Here is a 17,564-nt window from a genome sequence, read left to right as displayed (position 1 = left end):
GCCTCCAATCCTCCTTCCAAACTGCATACTTTTCCACATTGTATTCCATCTGCCATTTCTTTGCCCATGCTCCGAGTCTGTCCAAATCCTTCTGCAGTCCCCCGCTTCCTCAATACTACCTGTCCTGCTCAAAAAAGACAGTAGGACTAGGGGGCACAGCCTCAAGATAAAGGGGAGGCAGTTTAGAACGGAGTTGAGGAGGAACTTCTTCACTCAAAGGGTGGTGAATCTCTGGAATTCTCTGCCCGTTGAAGTGGTGGAGGCTGCCTCGCTAAATATTTTTAAGAAGTGGGTTGATGGGTTCTTGATAAGAGAGGGGATTAAGAGTTGTGGGGAGAGGGCGGGAAAGTGGAACTGAGCCACAACAGATCAGCCATGATCTTATTGAATGGCGGGGCAGGCTCGAAGGGCTAGATGGCCTACTCCTGCTCCTATTTCTTATGTTCTTATTTCTTATGTTCTTATAACTTTGTATCATCTGCAAACTTAGTGACAATGCCTCCAGTTCCTTCCTCCAAATCATTAAATGTACATTCTGAAGAGTTGTGGTCCTAACACTGACCCCTAAGGCACACCGCTAGTCACTGACTGTCATCCTGAAAAGATCCCTTTATCCCCACTCTCTGCCTTCTGCCAGTCAGCCAATCCTCTACCCATGCCAGGATCTTATCCTTAACACCATGGACACTTAATTTATTTGACAGTCTCCTATGAGGTAACTTGGAGAAGGCCTTCTGGAAATTTATTTAACTCATGTCCACTGATTTTCCTTTATCTAACTTCCTTGTTCCTTCTCAAAGAACTCCAACAGATTTGTCAGACACAACCTCCCCTTGACAAAGCCCTGCTGACTCAGTCCTACTTTATCATGCACTTCCAAGTATTCTGCAGTCTCATCTTTAATAATCCCACTAATTCTTGCCACTTTGTTTGCTTTTTCTTTTGCTTTTATGCTATCCTTGACTTCCCTCATCATCCATGGATGCCTTGTCCTCCCCTTTGCATGTTATGAATTTCTGTTATGCCTCCTAAATAATTCTCAAACTCCTGCCATTGCTATTCCACTGTCTTCCCCACTAGGCTCCCTTTCTAATCAAACCTGGTCAGCTCCTCCCTCATGTCTTTGTCGTTACCTTTATTTAACTGTAATACCGTTGCATCTGATTCCAGCTTTTCCCTCTCAAACTGCAGGATAAATTCTTTCACATTGTGATCACTGCTCCCTAAGGGTTCCTTCATCTTAAGTTCCCTAATCAAGTCTGCCTCATTACACATCATCAAATCCAGAACTGCCTGTTCCATAGTAGGCTCTGTCACAAGCTGCTCCAAAAAAAAAACCATCTCAGACATTCCACAAATTCCTTTTCTTAGGATCCACTACCTACCTGATTTTCCCAGTCCATCTGCATATTGAAGTCCCCCACAATTATTGTAATTTTGCCTTTTCTATCCCGATTTATCTTCTGCCGCAAATCCTGACTATTGCTAGGGGGCCTGTACATAACTCCCATCAGGGTCTTTTTACTTTGTGATTCCTCAACTCTACCCACAGAGATTCTGTGCCTTCTGATCCTATATCACTTCTTGCTATCGATTTAACTTAATTCGTTACTAACAATGCAACTCCATTCTCTTTGCCCATCTGCCTGTCCTTCCAAAAGGACACATATCCTTGGATATTCGATCCCAGCCCTGATCTTCTTGCAGCCACTTCTCTGTGATGCCCTCAACATCGTATGACCAATTTCAATGTGCGCAACAAGCTCCTAGAGCAAATACGATGCACTGGAACTATTGGGGGAGGGGGAGGGATTTAGTGCAAATGGGGACAATGAAGGAAGATGATGGTTCGGGGGCGGGGGGAGGAAGAAGAGCGTTTGCAATTAGATGTAAAGGAAATGTTATTTTTAATATGGGAACTGTCACACCTTTGTTTTGGAGCAACATTCTTTATTTGAATTATTTTTCTGCATGACTGCTCTACTTGTTTGATATCCTACCTTCACTACAGAAATTCTTTTCTACTCCTGAAAATTTAATCTTCTCATGTAGTATCTTCTCCTGTTTGCAATATTCACAGACGGACACAACACCATGCAGCCTTTTATAATCTTCACAGCATACTTTGCAACAAAACTGCCGAACACTGCCCTAAAAAGAAGTAAAAAAAGTGAATGTTCCAGTTCAAACAATAAACATTTCCTCTTCTCCCACTAATTAAAATTGCAAAGCATTCAAATCTATTTCTATTTAGCCAAATTCAGATAAACAAATTGCTTGCTCAGAAACTCAAGGATTAGAGCAGATAATCCATTGCTTTCTTTAAAACATAAAATCAAAGCATCCTGTAGCTAGCTAAAGATCCATTTTCCACCCGAAGAATACACCTTTCCATGGTAAATGGACCTTTCCATGGTCCGCTCCTCGCCCACTCCAATTCCTGTGGCGGATGGGACAGCAGAATTCCAGCCAATGTGCAGATTCAGTTTGGCTCAGCGCTAAGTTCTTGCCCAAGTTCGAAGTCCATGTCTCACACCAGGACTTCAACAGGTAGTCTAGGCTGACACACAAGTGCAGTCCTCTGTCAACTCAGATATTTGCCTTTTAGATGGATGTCACAATTATACTGCGCTAGTGAAATGTTTTACTATTCCACCCAATGTTCATTCTTCAGCAGATTATTTGTTCTTTATCTGCCATTTCAATGTCTTTGGTTTAAAAAAAGCTGTTTTTTTTCATCTTCAAGTGTCTCTGGCTATGTTTTGTCTACCAGGGGACGTACTGCCAGGTCTTTTATCACTGCCTTTATTTCTTTGCTGGCCAGCAGGAGACACCCAATAGCAATGGCTTTTTCTCCCCCAGGACCAGACTGGTTATTAGTGTTGGTAGCAAGAAACATTAAACCAAATCAGCTGAACTAAGTTCAGCACCAGAACCTGAGAAAGAGAATAAAGCTAAATGCTAAGTTATCTTTTTAAAACTGTTGTGAAGTTAAATAGACCTTTTAAGTCCTCTAGAAATAATCTGAGGGTAGCCAGAAACTGAAATTGCACTTTGATTTAATAAAGGGATTTGAGAATACCACAAGTGGAAACCAATACAGTCCTATTGCATTGTACAACGATTCAGGGCCTAATTTATATTTAGTTATTTAATTTATATTCCATTTTTCTCATCAAGTACAATGCATGCAGCAACCCTAATTGTAACCCAATACTATTTAATTCTCAATTTCTTTGACTATTTTAATTTCCTATGCATGTTTTGCTATCTTCATCAGAACATTTCAACCTTTCTCTTTTTGCTAAAAATGAAAGCCTTCCACCATGACAATGGGTGAACATGTGGCAAAATTTAATACTTGGCCCAGTGAGACTGTCTTGTGGTGCAGTGAGTAGCATCGCTACCTTCCAGCCAGAAACTCCAGGTATGAGTTTTACTTCAGGAATTAGTGGTCACAGAAGTGCATTCATAATTTGACCAAACGGGTAACTAAATCCATCTATACCAATACATCTATCGTAAGCAATAAAAACAGGACACACTACTGGTCAGCCATAGTTGAGAGCGAGTGTCGTCCATCTGGCTGTCACTTTTGGTGACAGGCTGATGATCTGAACAAAAAAAAAGGCTAGCTACAGAAACAGATGTAAACATGTTCTTTGATTGCCTCTTGCATCATTAGACACAGGAAGCATCTAAGCTAAACACGATCAATTTGAATACAACCGCCAAACAAAAGGACATTAGATATAAAAGGGAGGAATATCCAAAGGTGTGCAGGTTAGATGGATCGGCCATGCTAAATTGCCCCAAAATGTGCATTTTAGGGGAATTAGCAGGATAAATGCATGGCGTTATGGGTCTGGGTAGGATGCTTTGTCGGAGAATCAGGCAGGTTTGATGGGCCAAATGATGTCCTCCTGCACTATAGGGATTCTATGACATATGTCCAAATTTATTTATTTCCCAACACATACATAGCTGGAATGCACAAATAATGATCAATGTACTCACCTGCCAGTCCAGTATTTCGGGTTTTCCACTGAAGATATTGTGGCAGTATGTGCAGTTCAGTTGTATGCTGCCTTCAGGGCTGGATTGCTGCAAGGACAGGTTTTCAAAATTAACAGAAGTGGCAATGAACAATGCAAATACTCTGAGGAACATTATTTGAGTCACAAATCTAATCATTTGGCAAATGTCAAGTGAAACAATGGATTTAAACAAAACTGAATTTCATCTCTTAAAAAAAGCATCATCCTGTGACTTCAGGAACAAATGTGCCCTCGTGTTTTACATTGCCAAATGTACTCAACTGAGCCACGCAGTGAGCCTGACTTGCCTTATCGTTCAATGCATGCCACATCCACATATCAGTTAAGACCAGGAGTCTCCAAACTACGGCCCACATCTGGATCGAAATTTGGAGACAACTGGTTAAGACAAACAGCGCTCCGAATGGCACTATCCTCACAGCAAGCAGTTGTTTATACCCAAGATTCCCAAAATTCTGTAGGCTGGAACTAGTATAGATAGGGAGAACTGTTGGATGTGGTATATTTAGATTTTCAGAAAGTTTTTAATAAGGCCCCACACAAGAAGTTCGCAAACAAAATTATGAGATTAGGAATAATATAGTGGCGTGGATGAAAAACTGATTTATCAAGAGAAAAAAGAAATTAGGAGTAATTGGCTTATTTTCAGATTGGCAAATGGCGTCCTGCAAGTAACTGTCTTTTGGCCCCAGCTATTCACTACCTGTATTAATGATTTGGGTGCAGGGATTAAAGATAATATTTCCAAGTTTGCAAGTGACAAAACCAGGTTCAAGTGTGTGTTGTTAGGACAACGAAGTATACTTTGAGGAGCTTCAGCGATTTGACAAAAAAATTAGATGGAATATTATGTGGAGAAATGCAAGATTATTCAGTTTGATAACAAAAACAGAAATAAAATATTTCTGAAATGGAGAGGGGCTGGGATGTGGCGAATCTCAAAGGGGCCTAGGTGCCCTTGTTGATGAGTTGTTCGTCCATTATCATCGATGAGGACCTCGACACCATCAGTCATTTTGAGGCTGGTTGCGGTGTGTCCAAAGATGACTGATCAGGCCAATTCGGGCATGGAATGTCCTGGCACATATCAGACAGACTTGTGTAGACACTGTAGTTGTTGTGCTGGTGGCTCTGGACTTGTGCAGCTCGCGCTTAAGTTGTGCTTCAGCAATACACCTTGCTTTGTAAGCTTGACAGCCTTTGTGGATGAGGCAGCACCACATAGGGCGGTTCTGTACCAGCGTTTCCCAGGTGATCATGTCAATGTCAAGCGACTTCAGGGAGGCCTTGAGTGTGTCTTTGAAACATTTCTTTTGCCCTCCATGCCAGCATCTTCCAGCAGAGTTCCCCAAAAAGGAGCTGCTTGGGTATGTGCTCGTCTGACATACGGATGACATGACCTGCCCACTGGGTCTGTGCTCTCATCAGCAGTGTGTGGACTGATGGTAGACTTGCTCTAGAGAGAACTTCAGTACTTCTGGTACTTTGTCTTGCCATCTGATGCGTAATATTCTGCGAAGACGAGTCATGTGGAAATGATTGAGCTGTCTTGCATGCCTTCGATACACAGTCTACATTTCATTGGCATACAGGAGGGTAGTGAGTACCATGGCGCTGTAGACTTTCAGTTTTGTTGCTGGGCTGATCCCTCGACGCTCCCATACAGTGGAGTGCAGTCTACCGAAAGCAGAACTTGCCTCTGCTATTCTGCAATTAACTTTTGTATCAATAGTCACTGCTTGGGAGATGGTGTTTCCAAGATAAGTGAACTGCTCCACTCCCTGTAGTTTCTGCCCTTTGATTGTGATTATGGGTTCTGTGTACAGTGCATGACTTCGGTCTTTTTAATGTTGATGGTGAGTCCAAAGTTGCCACAAGCCGTGAAAAAATTGTCCATACTGACTTGCATCTCTGGCTCTGAGTATACAAGGCGCCGTCATCCACCAAGAGGAAGTCTCTCAGAACAGTCTCCTTCACTTTAGTAACAGCTTGAAGTCTCCTCAGGTTGAAGTGCTTCTCATCCAATCTGTTGATTCCAGCAACACTATCCCGGAAGGCATCATTCAGCATGGCAGTAAACATCATGCTGAGCAGTGTGGGTGTGAGCACACAGCCCTGTCTGACGCCACTGGTGACTGGGAATGCCTCAGGAGGATTCTCCACCATCCAGTACATTAGCCATCATGGAACTGTTGAAAAAAACTTGAATTTACCTGAAAATTAGTCCAGCAGTTAGGGCTGCAGAACTGATGCACAACTCGGTCTGTCATGTTGTAATAAACCCGCTCTGAAAGACTCTTCTTACAAAATTTGCACTTCGATTTAGGTCCTGTAATAGATAAACATATTCAATCACCATCTTCCTCAGGTACTGAAAATCAATGCCATTGAGGTCATTCAATAGCGGTGAGTCCACTTTTCAGTGGCAGATACTGAACAAATGGGTAATATGAACCAATATCTAAGGTATACTGTATTTTAAAGAAATACTTTTGTAATCTCTGGCATATACAGGTTACACATACAACTAATAGACATAAACAGAAGGCATATGTTTCTGGTAATGTCACTGCCCAACTCACCTACAACAAAAAAAAACACAAAAGCAATTTTTTCGCAGTTAGGTTTCATCAATAAGTACCACCCTGAGTAGAGAGAATTATTGGAACAAAAGGACAACTGAATTCTGATTACATGGCTTCTTTTGCTCCACACCCCCATAAAAGAGTTTAAAAAATATCAGGTAGCTACCCACCCTACATCTTGTGTCATTTTGTCTGCTTGCATAGCAAATTCATCTCTGCTCCAAAAGTATGCAAATCTACCAGAATTAGTACTTTACCTCAAGGGGCAATGGCAGAAAACTCAAAGTAACGAGCTAATCCAAATCAGGTCAACGCCTTCAGCACTCAATAATGGGCTAACATTATCAGTCCTTTGGCTGTCAACAGCTGAAAGCTGTCTCAACACATTTTTGACACAAGTCATCCAAACACTGAGGGTATGAAATTTGGTCCTGGCCTTCCAAATAAAGGGGATTCTGATTTGTTCGCAACTTCGGCTCACAAACTGATCCAAGCCCAGGAACCCCACTGCCAAAAAGGATACCTTACAACTTATCTATTGCTCTTTGATCATAGTGGTCTACAGTCTCTCTTTCCCCCTCATTAAAATGAGCTGTGTCCTCTTTTAGTACAATTTCAATGCAACACTGAAAACAACAATAAAGTGCTTCATTCAACAATATCATTCGTCAAATCAACAAGGGGAATGCACAAGACAAAGGAAACAGCATAAAAGCAAAATATTGTAGATGCTGGAAATTTGAAATAAACGCTGCATACCTATTGTTCCAGACTGTTTTACTTTATACGAAGTGATGCAGCACAGTGAACAGAAGAAGCCCATCTTTCCAGTGGTGTCCACATTTGCTATCATGTCAAAGTTCTTGCCCAAAGTTTTGCACCAAGCACAAGGAAGCACTTTAGTGTTTTTCTGAGGGAAGGAGAGAAAATGATGACAACAAATAATTGGCTATTTGTAAATAATTGAATTAATATCTATGTCAATATGCTGTGTTTAAAACTGAAAAACAAACATATTGGTTCTCCAACGAACTGGCTAAACGCTGTGTCCAGCCGATACTAAGACCAGTACTATTCAGTAATGTTCAGGAAAATGTGGGTGCTCAGCATTATAACATTGTAACTGAATAAGACTTGATTTTCAAAATGGAACTGAATAAATACTTGGAAGATGAAAAATATGCAGGACTTTGGAGAAGTAGTGCAGGACAGCCAGGATGATTGGACAGTTTATTCAAACAGTTGGCACAATAAGTGTTTCGTCTGCGATTTACGATTTACTTCCCCTGCCACCTTAAATTGGTCTCTCAAATGAAAAATAGATGGAGAAATTTTGTTTTCCAGTTTAGGTGAACATGTATATAAACTTATTTGTGTATTGAAGACATTATCTTAACCAATTATATACTAAAACAATATTGGTGCGCCCATAATTATAACTTTTTATTTGCTGTTATTAAAGCAATTATCTGTACACCGGATAGTTTTTCCTATGAAAGTGCAACATGCACGTGATTGGAAAGAAATCATGGCTTCAACAGGCACAAAAATGATGAAAATCATGCCTTTTATCGTAAATTGAACATTAAAAATTTTTCAAGGTGCTTAATGGAGAGACAAAGTGGACACTTGGAGGAAATATCAAGAAGGATGATCAAAACACTGGTTAGAGAAGTAGCTTTTATGGAGGATCCAAAAGCTGAAGCAGAGGCATTTCAGGACAAAATTCTATAGCATGAAGTCTAGGTGACACAAGGAATGGCCAAAAGTAGTGGATTGAAGTAGGGGAAGGTGGTGTACAATGACAAGTCCATGGAAATAGTTATTTTTGTGGGCTCAGTGGGAATGGCTTTTTGGGACATTTGATTTATAGATCGTTAAAGAGATAGGGGATTTGTCGGGTTTGAACACAAACATTGAAAACTAAGGTTTATCTGGACCAAGTTTCAGCATATGTCAGGGAGCACAGAGGGAGCGTACGAACTAGACTTAATGTGAGGTAGGATAAACCCAGAATAGTTTTGGATGATCTTGTTTACGGAAAGCATTGGATAGAATACTAATTAGGAGAACACTAACTTGATGAGTCTGGAGGTGCCAAAAAGAAGGAAATTGCTATTTCTATGGCTATTAGTAGTCAATGAGATTGAGGCACAGTGGTCATCTAATTGGGCTAGTACTCCAGTGGTATGCACTAATGATCCGGGGACATGAACTCAATACACCACAGCAGCTGGGGAATTTAAATTCAATTTACTGAATAGATCTGGAATAAAATGCTAGCATCAATAACCAGTGACCATCATACCACTGGATTGTTCTAAAAATCTAATTGGTTCATCAGTATCCTTCAAAGCAAGAAATCTGCAGTCACTACCCCAAGACCCACAGAGACATGGCAAACTCCAAACTGCCCTCTGAAGTGACCTAACAAGCCACTTGTATATTCAAGGTTGCTTACTAGCACCTTCTCAAGGGCAAATTAGGGACTGTAAATAAGTGCCACCCTTGTCAATGATAATCATGTCCTGCAAAAAAGGCAAGCAATGTGAGAAAAATGATGATAGAAGTAGTAAAGGGTTTGTTATTGGTTCAGCTCAGGGAGAAAAAGGAGACCATGGTTTCATTAACCTAGTTCTGTCTGAAGCAATGGCCAGCAAGTTGTTTGGATCAGCAGCATGGGAATATTTGGGGTAGGGTCTGAAGACAATGGCTTTGGTCTATCCAATGCACAATTGGACAAAGTTGCAGTTCATCCAGCAGTTGTTGAACAAACAGTCCAATAACAAAGATGAAAACAACAGTGGTAGTGAGGTGCAGCAGAATGTTGCCACTGTACAAGTGGACCTGACGCTTAGGTATACCCCAGTTTTATTGACAGATACCAGGATTTTGGCCCAGTGAAAGTGAAGGAATGCTGATATTGTTCCAAATCAGGATGATATATAGCCAGCAGGGGAATTTGCAGGTGCACCATATCTGCTGCCTTTATCTTTGTCCCTCTAAATGGTAGAGATCTGTGTTTAGAAGGTAATATCAAAGGTGCCTTGCCAAGTCATTGCAGTTCATCTTGCATTTCCTGCACACTGCTGCCATTGCGTGCCAGTGGTGGAGGCAGTTAATGTTTAAGATGGTGGATAGGTGCCAATCAAGCTTCTTGAGCTAGGTGCAGTTGAACTCATCCAGGAAATTGATGGATATTCCATCAGGCATCTAATTTCTGCCTTGATGATAAACAGGCTTGGGGAGTTGGATGAGTTACGCACCATGGAATTCCCACTGTCTGACCTGCTCTTGTCTATATGACTGTTCCATTCAGTTTCTAGTCAATGGATGTTAATGTCACTTATGTTAAGTATTAGAAAATGTCAAAGCAAAATAGTGCAATCTAATCATGTTACTGCACAACCGACTGAAAAGATAAAATATTACTTGTGTTACAAGTAGGGGGCATTCATTGGATAATTACTTGAGCACATATATACCATGACATTTACTGACAATAGTAATGGGCTGAAGAGTTAGAAACTGTATGTTGTTTTAGATTTATTCACAAATTAAACAAAAGAGTAAAGATCAACTTCTGGTCATCTCCTTCATCAACTGGCTATCATAAGTTTAACAAATAGGACACCACATCTTGGAAATAGTGCACAATTTACTAGGCTCATTAAGGATATTGATCTAACCACATTCGCAGGTCACTTGATGTGCTACATTTCAGGTGTTTCCTCAGAAGGAACTCTTAAAATGCAGACAATGGAAATATAACAAAACTTACTCCAACTTGTAAATCAAAGAAAGGGTTTAATAAAGTAGCGTCATTACTCCAAACTTGGGACCACACCCTGGGCCGCTCCAAACTCCCCACAATTCCCAACAGGTTCTTATTTATAGCGAGTCAGCTGGTCAGCTTGATCTAATTGGTTCCATAGTTTACTGGATCAGCTAACCCTTACAGCTTGTTACCACTGGTCACATTACATCCAGTACAAAGTTTCAACCAGTTACATTCTAACAACAAATTCTTGCTACAAGCTGAAATGGTCAGTTTTTCACCAATGGAGAGAAGCCATTAGAAAGTGTCAAAATCTACAATACTTTAAGTAAGAAACTGATTTTACCTTGTAAGAGTAACACACACTTCATGACCACAGTCTCTTGTTTTGCTTTGATACTTTTGCTTCTCTCAAATGATTTTCATCACACATGAAAATGAAATATGAAGTGATAATGAAAGCAAGTGCAGCTCGTATTCAAGAGTGCCTACGATTTAATATACAACAGCACCACCAGCCAGCAGTCAGTGGAATTGCTGCTCATTGGTCCTGATTTGAATAATTTGCTAGATTATGGCAATTACTATTTTAAAACCTGGTTGCAATACTATTTTTAATTTTTTCTAAAACCAGATAATCCAAATTAAAGGCGCTTTACTGTCTGACCTTTTTCCTTTCTTACGGGGCACTTCTAACAGCTACATTCACTCAGTAAGGGAGGAATGGGAGACAAAGAAAACAAATCTCAGCAAGTCATATTCAATATTCAAGAGTGAACTTGGGTCAAGAACGTTGCAGGTTCAAATCCCACAGAGAGTTTACTGCATTACCAAGCTTACTACAATAGTACAGCAACGTGGGGTTGCCCAGCAATTTTTGGATATCTTAAACTGAGTAGTATTTAGATAGCAACAATTTCATGTTATTTTAGCAAATGTTCCCATCTCAATCAATACCGCCACAACAGATCAACTAGGAATTTAAGTCATCGCCATTTGCAAGACTTTGCTCACACCTAAAATAAACTATGAAATGTTCTGTAACGTACCTATGAAAGAGTACCACATAAATTCAAAAATTATTTTTGCAATGCCAAGTTGTTGGTTACTGGCTTCCACTGGAAACAGTCATTCACTTACCTGTCTGCTGCCCAAGTGAAAATATAAATGTGGTACAGAGACACAAATGGGAAACTAATTTATTAAAAAACAAGAGGAATGTGCAAAGTGTAGAAAATTCAATATTAGGAATAAGTTTACCTTTTTATACATATTCAAACAGCCTGTGTTGCAGAACCTCCGTTGTTGTCCTTCATGATACAGGTATTGAAGCATAAACCCTCGATTGTAAAAATAAACCCCACAATTATCACAACAGTTGGTTTTCAGACCATTACTCGCTCTGAACTTGCTGAAACAGGCGTTGCTACACAACCGATGCACAACATTTCCATTACTCACTTCATGTAGAATCTAGAGGGAATAGTATAATAGTTTTATGCAATATTATGTGAATACGTAATCCAACTAAAAGGAAGGAAAGCATTCGTATCATATTCCCTTATTACCTGTAGTCTCTAGCAGCACTTGTCATTGCCAAGCGTCAAAGCCTCTGCATTTCTGCACTGTTACTAATAATCGTTCAGCTGAAATTGACAAGCTTCAATTTACTACATTGAAACACATACTACAGCCAGAGTGGCAGGCAAAGGCAATTCATGAGACTGAGGCTCAACTTCCGTCAACCAAAAGGCTTTCTCAGGTGGCTACGAAAGATCCCATGTTACTGTTTGAAGTCTACATATTTCTGCAAATACAAACATTCACTGAATGCTGTAATTTTACCTGCTAGACTACTGAAATACACTAACTGAGGTTTATTGACTATACTTGCATGTTCGGACAATCTATCAATTTAAAATAACAATCAAGTGGTAGTACATGATACAGTCCAGGAGCGGTGTTATTTTGTTCATTATTACTAACTATAGTACTGGGCAGGTAAAGAAACACCCCACCCTATAATGCTAAAGCCAGGCATAGCATGCAAAACCCGAAAGTAACAATTTGGGATTGGAGGGCAGTGATATTGTACAATATCTTCTAGTGTTCAATTAAACCAACATAAGCAGTAACATTTAGTGTACATTCTGCAGTCTGGACCTACAGAAGAGGATGAAGAATGGATATGATGGGGTGGAAGGGACAGGGGAGAGGGTGATAGCATTTTAGCAGATGTCAAAAAAAATACAGCCATAATGGGTGAGTTTTGATTCCAGCGAGCTTAGCATCCTGGTCTAATAACACTTGTACAGAAAACTTTGCACCCGCTATGGGCACTCCTCAGCGAAAATGTCATAACTAATAAGAACTTAAGACCCGTTTGTGGCATATTACAGGCAACTGCACATTATATTCTGCCTCTAAAAATATTCTCTTTTGTTAGGACAGTTATGCACTGGTTCCAGCACTTTTACATCTGTACTCCAGTGACCGTATTACCCAGGACAACAACTGTTGGCAGTACTGGATCACAAATTACATTCATAACATAGCATAACAGCAAATAAAATTTGTGATACGAGTTATATGCATTCAATTGCTCAGGGATGACCTTCAAGAAAGGGATTTATTGATATTCCTTAAATGATGGCATTTTAGTGACTTGGGATTCCTAGGGTCCACATGCAAGACCACTCTGCTACAGAAAAGTAACATTTGCTCTGCTAAGCTACTGTTGAAGGTCCATCTGCATGCATGTGCAGAGTGCTCAAAAATATTGATATACATGCCTGAAAAAATACAAGACAACTACGAGCAGCACCATTTCCTCCTGAAGATTATTTCTCCACTTTCACTAGAGATTAAGTAGTAACTTAAAAGGATGGTAGAAAAGGAACATAGTCTTACTTAATAAATTACAATCTGCTTTTGTATGTGATAGTTAACATCAGGTTGAAAACACTGGCACATTTTCCACCTGGACACCCTCACCTTTCCTTTTTTATTGCAGATACTGCATCTTGAGGACTCATCTGATGATGAAGCTGGTTTGAGCAGCTTGGCTTCATACAGTGATAGACAAGTAGCATTGCAGAATTCCTGGAAGGACTGACTTGAACCAGCCTGTGCCACAACCAGTTCTTTTGTGTTCAAAATATCCCTGGCGGAAAAAAAACAAGCAGAACAGGACATTCTTAGGAACTCATTCCAAGGAGGCAGAATTAGGACAGTAAAGGAATGACATTAGATCAGTTTAGTGTCAACATTGGGCTAAAAAGATCTAGGCTTGAGATAAGAGGGGGAACACAATTAATGATGTTGTTGGAATGGAAGTGGAAGCTGAAACACAAAGAAAACGTAAAGAGAAAAGAGAAGCTATCAGCTGAAGAGATATAAGAAACAGCTCCAGAAGGCAGATATCAGGGAGGAAACTTTCAAAAAAGTCAATATTAGAAATATCAAGAGTGAATGGTATTTCTGTATACACAAAGCATTCAAAACTTAACTGGAAAATTAAGACTATGAGTGGCTATGAAGAATTATAATAAACTAGCTATAATGGAGACAACATTGATTTGGAAAGGAATAGAGATTAATATTCCTGGGTATATTTTTTAAATAGATCGGCAAACCCAACAAAATGGGGAAAAGCAGCAGTATTTGTACAGAATTCTATCATAGCCTAAGACAGGGCAAAGATATCTATCAGGGGGTGGGAAAGTGTCATATTAATGCAAAATTAATCTAAACTAAATGCAAGATACAAGTCACTATGAGTTGACAATTTAGAGATATGCAAGTGCAACAGGGCAATCAGGTTTTAGCTATCATAATGAACTGGAATAAGAGCAACACACATGGTTAAAGTAGGTAATATTTCTTCAGCTACATTTAGGAGTTCTTTCTAGATCAGTACACTTCACATCCAATAGGAAAAGCACTATTTAGCTCTGGTTAATGATGGGACAAAGAAAAACGACACTTTCGTTAGGTTCCTCATAAAACAAGAAAGGAAATAACAAGACAAAAACATTAGGCCCCAGGACCGAGAAAAGCAAAGTTCAAGAGAAAGAGAATTTGGTCTAAATTAATTGGGCAGAGGTAGTAACAAATTCAACATATTAATGGAAAATCCTCAAATAGTCAAAACTGAAGCCAAATAGGTACATTCTGGTCAAAGCACTACACTTAAGCTCTTTAGTGGCCACATAGTTCAACATTTTATTTGCTGTTCTACAATGACAAGACATGATCAGTGTAGGATCAACTATCTTCACATCTATTCATTACACTTCTCATCATCTTCCAGCATGAAAGAACTCATACTTCATCAAATGAATCTGTCACATAGTTCCCAGCGTTGCAAAAATTTATTCGACAGTTGTAAGATTCAACTGCTGCTCCCCATCACCGTAGTTTGCTTCACTTGTGAATTTGGCATTCAGTTTCTGAATCCAGACTTGGAATCACACCACCAATCCCTGAGGAATCCATTCAGTTTCCTCTCACTCAGCTAATTCTTCATTACCCCCAGCTTTTCACCTGGGTCATTAGAGTTTTTGGAAGTCTGGGTAGAGTATCAAGATTTTCCAAACTCCACCTGATAATTAATTTTAAAAAAATAAATAGTGGCCGAGTCGAGCAGGTGCTATACCCTTCTGCTGTGTGGCATTACATTTAAAATTTTTATTTACAGAAATTTTCCAATATTCAGCAAGAAACTATCTGCATTTGTAGTACTATAAAGGAGGACTGTACAAATAATTGCATCTCGCTCCTTCTCCCAGAATAAGCTGAAAGTACATGTCCCACAAGCCAAATACACTTTAGAATCAAGTTACAATCCAACTTACATATTTATAAAATATTTTAATTATCCAATTGATATTTTGTTTCTGCCTGACGCTGTGCCACACAAAATTGCCGAATACAACTATCATTTGCACTAATTAATTAACTTCAGCTGTTGACTATCCCTGAACTCTGGAAGGTGAAATTATTCAGGGTTTCTCACTCCTTACTTTTGTGGTTACAAAGTATCATACAAGCCTAACCGTAATATTACAACTTACAACTTGATGGGAAAAACTATCCAATCTGTGGGCACCTAGATCAACACAAAAGTAAAAGAGAAACTACTTACTTGTTGCAGAATGTGCATATCTTGGTAGATGATGGCTTCTGAGAATAGGTTGTGAGACACGTGGAAGAGCAGAAGAGCTGAGGTGCCCCTTTTCTCTGGTACGCAGTTTGCCCCTTTTGCAGGGGTTTTTTACAATTAGCACATGTTACTTTTGCCAAGGATCGTGAAGGCCTTTGCGGACGAGGAGAATGGATTTGGGCTTCAGCCTGAGCCTGAGCTTGAGCTTGAGCTGCTTGCAGAGACAATCTGGTGGTACGCCTTGGCCGCCGTGAAACATAATCTTCCTCCTGAATATTAACTGCTGTGGTTGAATTATCCTTTGCTGAAGGAAGATATAAAAGAAAACAAAGTAAATAAAAATACTATAGCACAAAACAGTTCCTTTTAATGCATCCTGGATTAGCTATTGAACCCCATTCAGCAGAACTTGGATTATATTAAATATTGCCATTTCAAATCGAACAGCCAGATAAAGACTTCCTCAGTCAACAGTCTCCAAGGGTTTCCTGGAATTAGGTCAGGGAATTTAATTTTCTAAGATCAATCCACAACACAGAACACCTAATTTCATTTTCATTTCAGGAGAAATTTCATCAATATTTTTCAAACAATAGCTGTTATTTAAAAGGATACGAGAGGAACAAAATCCAATTTTATGCAGGCCAACAAGCTATACAGCATGTACCCTTAATGCAAATACCAATGTGGATCTCCTCAACATTTGTTGTCCATTCACCAAGCATTACTAAAGTTCTCATGTTGCAATTTTCCCCTGAAAAGTGCATATTCTTCAAGGCAAGTTGATTGTACAACTGAAAAGGAGGTAATAAAGACTGAGCTGTACCACAACCACCAAACAATTTACAGGCGATAATTATTTGTCCTCTGCTACCAGACATGAGAAGACAGGCAGTGGTTTCCATTCATAAGAAATTCAAAATGCTTATGGAGCTTTCCAAACCATTCCAATGTGGAACGGTTGCCAGGGAAAATATCCAATTAATGCAGTAGTACAGACAGTGGAGAAAACAGTGTATTAATCTAAGAAACAAGGCTAAAGTGGAGATATCAGAAACACATATTAGTATGTTGGATTACACAAATTATCAAATTTGATGAATCCATGCCAATAAATATGACATAGCATCAAATAAACAAACCAGTATCAGCTCTTCGCATACACCAGCGCCACCCAATTCACCTTGCAGTCGTCACCATCAAGTCCAAATGTTGTTCCACTGCCTAATATCCATGTCCTGAATGGCTCAACAACATATTTTGTAAAATATTTGACTGCAAATACGACTTGGGCAGAGCATGGAGGATCACATGTCACACAAGTCACCTGACTTTCTATTTGACTATATAGAGATATAAAAAAAAGAGTCTGGCTATTACACATGTACAACATTGCACTCAATCCTAAATCCATTTGGCACAGGCAATGCTTTAGGCCAAATGTCACAAGAGAAACATCAGCCCAATTATATCATGCACTTAAATCTCACTTACTTAAAACACCTACATTCCATCTGCATCAATTCAATCAACTGGCTGACTTTTCATTCAGAAAAAGCAAATGAGTATATTCGACCCAGAATTGAACAAGTCCACCTCTGGACCAATAGCCATGTTAACTACCCCATATTAACTCTGCACCATCATCTTTTCAAGAGATCAATTTCTCTAATGATATTATGAAAGCCTCTCAATGGCCTTTAATCTCACATAATTCAATAAATCCATAACTAAGAGTGTTTGTCCTCCCATACAAGTTTCTGTACATCTGCCCAGATCCAGTAACTCTTTTTGTCATAACAGAAGCACTTAAAATCCTCACCTCTATTTTCAATCATATGAAAAAACTTCTCAGGCCACGTGTACTAACTGCTCTACAGTTGCATAACTGCTTATCCTCTATACCTCGAAATACACTAACAGGCTGTTCTCTCAATCATTATGACTTTGGCACCTCAAAGTTTCTACGAAAGTCATGT

General features: G+C 39.5%; 1 protein-coding gene across 3 annotated transcripts in view; it reads right to left on the bottom strand.

Moving 5' to 3' along the window:
* LOC145342134 (zinc finger MYM-type protein 3-like) overlaps positions 1-17,564 on the bottom strand; it is a 109,088-nt gene that overhangs the window by 47,603 nt on the left and 43,921 nt on the right. For all 3 annotated transcript variants that reach the window (XM_080187389.1, XM_080187390.1, XM_080187388.1), the window contains exons 5-11: positions 15,568-15,889; positions 13,416-13,584; positions 11,682-11,894; positions 7,403-7,553; positions 6,272-6,387; positions 4,018-4,104; positions 2,001-2,151 (exon numbers count right to left, since the gene is read on the bottom strand). In XM_080187389.1, the coding sequence (XP_080043515.1) occupies positions 2,001-2,151; positions 4,018-4,104; positions 6,272-6,387; positions 7,403-7,553; positions 11,682-11,894; positions 13,416-13,584; positions 15,568-15,889 (1,209 nt within the window). The remainder of the gene's footprint in view (positions 1-2,000; positions 2,152-4,017; positions 4,105-6,271; positions 6,388-7,402; positions 7,554-11,681; positions 11,895-13,415; positions 13,585-15,567; positions 15,890-17,564) is intronic.

This window comes from Carcharhinus amblyrhynchos, chromosome 4, assembly GCF_965287045.1.
Source record: "Carcharhinus amblyrhynchos chromosome 4, sCarAmb.v2.hapA, whole genome shotgun sequence".
NCBI lineage: Eukaryota > Metazoa > Chordata > Chondrichthyes > Carcharhiniformes > Carcharhinidae > Carcharhinus > Carcharhinus amblyrhynchos.
This window is presented reverse-complemented; position numbering and strand designations above follow the sequence as displayed.